Source organism: Lynx rufus, unplaced genomic scaffold (assembly GCF_022079265.1).
Source record: "Lynx rufus isolate CCGP_SWC_20201006 ecotype Redwood Valley unplaced genomic scaffold, mLynRuf1.p SCAF_9, whole genome shotgun sequence".
Classification (NCBI taxonomy): Eukaryota; Metazoa; Chordata; class Mammalia; order Carnivora; family Felidae; genus Lynx; species Lynx rufus.
Window position 1 is genome coordinate 104,237,777 of NW_025814897.1, and position 6,008 is coordinate 104,243,784.

Sequence of the window (6,008 nt, forward strand, 5' to 3'; positions counted from 1 at the left end):
CAGATTAAACATTTCTGGGTGTGTCTGTGAGAGTGTTTCCAGATGAGGTTAATTTTTTTTAATTTTGTTAATGTTTTATTTATTTTTGAGAGACACACAGAGCATGAACGGGGGAGGGACAGAGAGGGAGAGGGAGACACAGAATCCGAAGCAGGCTCCAGACTCCGAGCTGTCAGCACAGAGCCCAATGTGGGGCTCGAACCATTGAACCATGAGATCATGACCTGAGCCGAAGTCGGATGCTTAACCAACTGAGCCACTCAGGTGCCCCTGATGAGGTTAAGTTTTGAATTGATGGACTCAGTAGAGCAGATGAATTGCCCTTCCCAACTAAGGCAGATGTCATTCAATCCTTTGGTGGCCTGAACGGTTTAACAGAAGTTAGAGAAAGGAGAAACTTGCCCCCTCTCTCCTGGCTCACTGCTTGAGTTGGAACATGTCATTTCATCTCATCATTTATACCACTGGTTCCCTGGTTCTCAGGCCATCAGACTAGGACTGAATTACACAAACAGCTTTCCTGCATGTGTAGCTTACAGACAGCAAATTGTGGGACTTCTCACCCTCCATAATAGTGCAAGCCAATTTTTCATAATAATTCCCCTTTCACGTAAATATATATAAGCACATACATGTGCATCATACATACATTGTCACAGTGGTTTCCTGAACAGAAGATCTGCAACCTGTTAACTTATTTGAGGATTCAAAAGCAAGATTCTGGAGTGGGTGGCTGTCATCCTTTCTACACTCCAGGTTGATCAGACTCCTTTTGGAATGATTTCTCCACCTTCTAGCCATGGTACGTAATAGTGCAGGGGATTCTTAATTCTGGGATCCTGGAGTCCTGAAGTCTACCACAATCATTATTCTAAACATCTATTCTTGTCACTCCATGTCGTTACATAAACCTCCAACACAGGGAGACTGAGATGAATCTGAACAAATGATATTGGAATGAAGAGGGAGCTTTTTATCTTATTTTTTGTGTGTGAGCAAAAAGTATATTACCATGAGGAGCAGTGGTCACTTAAGGATTTTTTTTCCTACGATTAGAAGAGCAAAACAAAAGAGGAAATCCAAAAATTAAAAACCAGAGTCAGAGAAAGAACAAGCGGGCATCCTGCATAACACAAGGATTTGGGATGATCTGAAGTCCCTGAGTGATGGGTACCTGGGTGGCTCAGTCGGTTAAGCATCCAACTTCAACCCAAGTCAAGATCTCATGGTTTGGGAGTTCAAGCCCTGCATCAGGCTCTGCACTGACAGCTCCTGTCTCCCTCTTTCTCTGCCCCCTCCCCTGCTCATGTGTTCTCTCTACCAAAAATAAAATAAGTCCCTAAGTGAGAGGAAAATAAGAAGGCAACTCTCAGGTTGCCTTTTAACTATAAAAGTAGCCATTATGAAAGTGAGTAATCCATCAACTCTCACTTGAAATGAAATTCATTCTTTAAACATGAGATTAAAATGTTACAATCGCTATATGCTTATTATTTTTTACATTTTATGGAAGTATAACGTACATACATACAGAAAAATGTCCGTAAATGCACGGTTCAATAAATTTTCACACGTGCTGAAAACGCCTTTATAACAATCACCCTGATCGAGAAACAGAACATCTTCAGCACCTCGGAAATCTCCCTCATGTTTCCTTTAACTTTGTATATTTTTGTCCTTTATATGGACGAACTAAGAGAGTGTACGTTCCTTTGTGCCTGGGTTATTTGACTCAACGTTATAAACATAATGAGGTTCATTTATACCATTACACATAGTGTAGCTCATCCCCACTGATGAACAATACTGTGTGGATTTGACCCAGTGTATCTTTTCTACTGGTGATGGGTATTTTTTGTCATTCTCCAGTTTGAAGCAATTACACACAGCGCTATGAGCATATGTTATATTTCCTAGGAGTGGAATAGATGTTCTTATGTATATATTTCCATCCTAACTGATACATGCACAGCATTAGCCACTATAACCCAACAGCAATTTGACTGCACAAGTTTCATACACCCTCCAGCAGTGTATGTATGTACATTCCAGTTGATATACATCTTCACCATCATGTGGTATTTCTCATCGTCTTCAATTTAGCCATGTTTGTGTGTATGCAGTAGTTTCTTCCTGTAATTTTAATTTACATTTCCCTGATAACTAATGACATTGAACTGGCATTTGGATGTTCTATTTTGTACAGTTTTGGTTGGTGTCTTTTGCCAATTTCTGATTCAGTCATCATCTTTTTCTTTGACTGATTTGTAGAAGTTTTTTAATATATTCTGCACATGAATATTTTTTCAGATATATATATTGTAAACATCTAGTCCCATTTGTGGGTTATCTTTTAATTCTTGTAATGTCTTTTGTGAGCAAAATTCTTCACAGAGTCGAATTTACGCTTATTATTATTTTCAGTTTCAGATTATATGGTAAAAGTACAATTGAATAAGTTCACAGACCTGTCACCTGTATTTCAGTGACCACAGTGATAAAACCTATCTGCTTGGATGATGGAGTCAAAAACACAGGTAATCCTCCACCTACTGGTGGCATGCTGAATTGCAGGCACAGCTCATGCATTGCAAGAGCTTCCTCCTAAGGCAAACACCAAAACTCAAGTGCCAGAAAAGAAAACAGGAGATTATATAACACACTCTTTAACTGCTCTGTTATTTCTTCCAAAGATATACTTGAAAAAAGGATCTGTGACCCAATGGATCAGGGAAACTACACCAGAGTGAAAGAATTTATTTTCCTGGGAATTACTCAGTCTCAAGAGCTGAGCTGGGTCTTGTTTGGCTTCTTATTTTTGGTGTATATGACAACTCTGCTGGGAAACCTCCTCATCATGGTCACTGTGACCTGTGAGTCTCACCTTCACACCCCCATGTACTTCCTGCTCCGCAATCTCTCTGTGCTTGACATCTGCTTCTCCTCCATCACTGCTCCCAAGGTCCTAGTTGATCTTCTGTCAGAGAGAAAAACCATTTCCTTCCATGGCTGTGTCACCCAAATGTTCTTCTTCCATCTTCTTGGAGGAGCAGATGTTTTTTCTCTCTCTGTGATGGCCTTTGATCGCTATGTAGCCATCTCAAGACCCCTTCACTATATGACTATCATGAGTAAGGGACGATGTACTAGCCTGGTGCTGGCCTCCTGGGTGGGGGGCTTTGTCCACTCCATCGTGCAGATTTCTCTGTTGCTGCCCCTCCCCTTCTGTGGACCCAATGTTCTTGACACGTTCTACTGCGATGTTCCCCAGGTCCTCAAACTCGCCTGCACCGACACCTTCACTCTGGAGCTCCTGATGATTTCCAATAACGGACTGGTCAGTTGGTTGATTTTCTTCTTTCTCCTCATATCTTACACAGTCATCCTGATGATGCTGAGGTCTCACGCAGGGGAGGGAAGGAGGAAAGCCATCTCCACCTGCACCTCCCACATCACCGTGGTAACCCTGCACTTTGTGCCCTGCATCTATGTCTACGCCCGGCCCTTCACTGCCCTCCCCACAGATACTGCCATCTCTGTCACCTTCACCGTCATCTCCCCTTTGCTCAATCCTATGATCTACACACTGAGGAATCAGGAAATGAAGTCAGCCATGGGGAGACTAAAAAAACGACTAGGGCATTCAGAAAGGATTTAAATTCTATGAGAATGAGATAGCACCGAAATGTAAAGGTAGACATTAAATTTCACTTTCTCAAAATGGGAAGAGATCACTTTAATGCCAAAAACAAAAGGGCATCTATGGATATCATGGAGTCCTCAAAGAGGTTGGTCCTATAGTATAGTGCGTGCTGAGGACTTATAGGTGACACTGCTTTAAGCTGAGGCTCACTCATGACTTCCATTGCTCACTTTCAATTATTCATTCTGCAAATATCTCACAGAACATGCACCGTGTGCCTGACAGTACTAGGATTCAGATTGCTGCAGAAAGATTAAATTTAGTCACTTTCCGAGAGCCATACCCCAAGATGCTCTAATGAAGAAATGTTGTAGGCACTTTACCTGAGAGCTTCAAAAGATGTTTTACAGTGAGTAGATCTTGTCAAGGGGAACAGACAGAGAAAAACAACAAGAAAAGAAATCAGTATTACAGATGGAAAGAACGGTGTAAGAGTATGCCACATTTGTGCAACAGTGAGCTCAACGTAGCCATGAAGTAGTACACTCATGGAGTGAGTACCACTAGTTGACATTTACAAGGAAAGTTAGGAGAGAACTCCATTTGTTGTCCCTTAAGCAATGTAAATCTGTGATTTCTATTGGGAGAGAGGATCCTCAAATCACTCCAAAGCTATGGTTTCCTCCTAGACAGAAGATAATACTGTGAGCGGGAGCATTCATCAAGAAAGAACAATGATGGGTAAAGGCTATGGACAACTCACCTGGATTTGTGCAAGGCTTAAGCAAATAGAGATGCTAAGCACTCCCCCTGGAGAAAAACTGTCACCTCACTGTATAGCAAGATTATCCCAATCACAGGTGAGCCAGGCCCAAATTCCTCACTGTTTCTGCACATAGGGACCCCAAAACTCCTTAATATTTTCCACTCAATCCATTAGAAGGTAAAGAAAGGGTCATGAAAAGCATGAATGTTTAATTGTTGAATCTGGGAATTTTCTAGTGTCTGTAATGAGAGGAATGAGAATAGCATTAGCAAAAGTTTTACCTAACAGTCCAGCTGATATTTTGCTGGGACCTATTGACTTTGCTAGACGATGTCTCTCTTCATGATTACGCTCAAGCCACAGAAGCTGGCATTCATGTGTCAATCAGAGTAGATCAAATGCTATGACAAAAGCAAAGTACTTAATAACCAGAGAGCTTTAAAAGAAATGTTGTAGGCACTTTACCTGAGAGCTTCAAAAGATGTTTTACAGTGAGTAGAAATTTATTTCCTGCTCATGGCACAAACCAATGCTGGTCTTTAGAAAGAGCTGTTCCATGCAGTCATTTACAAAGATAAGCTTCTTCCACTTTGGGCTGTACCTCTCTCTACATCCTTAGAATCTCTCCATTCATCTAACAAATGGAGAAAGGGAGAGAGGATTAAGAATTATAGGGAGAGGGGAGGGATCATTATTGGCCAGTCCTGAGAGTGATATGTACCACTTCTGTTCACATTCCATCAGCCAGCCCTTGATCATATGGTCCCAGGTCCCCGCAAAGGAATCTGGAGAATGTAATCTAGCCCTATTCCCAGAAAGAAAAGGAGAACGTGAAAAATGGTGAACTCTAATGATCTCTTCCACATTTATGATTCATTGCTAAGAAATCACAATTGGATAAGATTACAGAGACTAAGACTTTGTCTCTAAAAGGATTCTCCTAATATATAGATGTGCTGGAAATACTGCTAGACCCTTGGAATGCACAAAGAACTAAACTGAAATGAAGAAAATTGGGGGAAAGAAAATTTAATTTAAAAGAAGGGGAAGGGGATCAAGGTAATCCTGGGAATTAGAATGACAATAAACTGGAAGACCAGGTCCGCAAAGAAAAAACACTGGAGTAAAGTGCCCAAAGAAGATAGGTCTGGAAGACACCCTTATAGAAGACAACCCTCATTTCTCCCCATAGTTGCCATAGGCTAATTGTAAACAAACATTTATTAATGCAGAAGCTTCTACAGAGATGAGTGTCTTTCTGTTTGTTGATTGTCCTTTCCTGTGTTCTATTCCATTCCCACCACTCAAAAATGTTCTGAATTATTTTCCAATATCAGACGTACTTCCCCAAGCATTAACATTCCAATAAAGACAAAGTTTTGTCTTCAGTTAGATTCATCTGCGGAACAAATGATCATTTACCACCTGGCTCCATCTTTGCTCTGGTATCATTGTTCTCCAGATCCTATGTACTTTTCACAACGATGCCTTTTTCTTTTCTGTCCCTCTGCTGACTTTACCTTGAACAAAACCTTTGTGACTGGGTGGAATTTTAACTAACCAAAGATGTGTACAATCAGAGTTTATGTTCCCAAGTGT

General features: G+C 41.0%; 1 protein-coding gene across 1 annotated transcript; it reads left to right on the forward strand.

The window, feature by feature from the left end:
- The first annotated feature begins 975 nt into the window (after positions 1–975).
- Positions 976–3,658, forward strand: LOC124505735 (olfactory receptor 4D9). The gene is made up of 2 exons (XM_047071755.1): positions 976–1,006; positions 2,721–3,658. Exon 2 carries the CDS (start codon positions 2,723–2,725, stop codon positions 3,656–3,658), a length of 936 nt encoding a protein of 311 aa, XP_046927711.1. The 5' UTR covers positions 976–1,006; positions 2,721–2,722.
- Positions 3,659–6,008: the final 2,350 nt, after the last annotated feature.

What these genes read in the sequence shown, in the direction of transcription:
- LOC124505735 (XM_047071755.1), top strand. Translation starts at nt 2,723, where the DNA reads ATGGATCAGGGAAACTACACCAGAGTGAAAGAATTTATTTTCCTGGGA.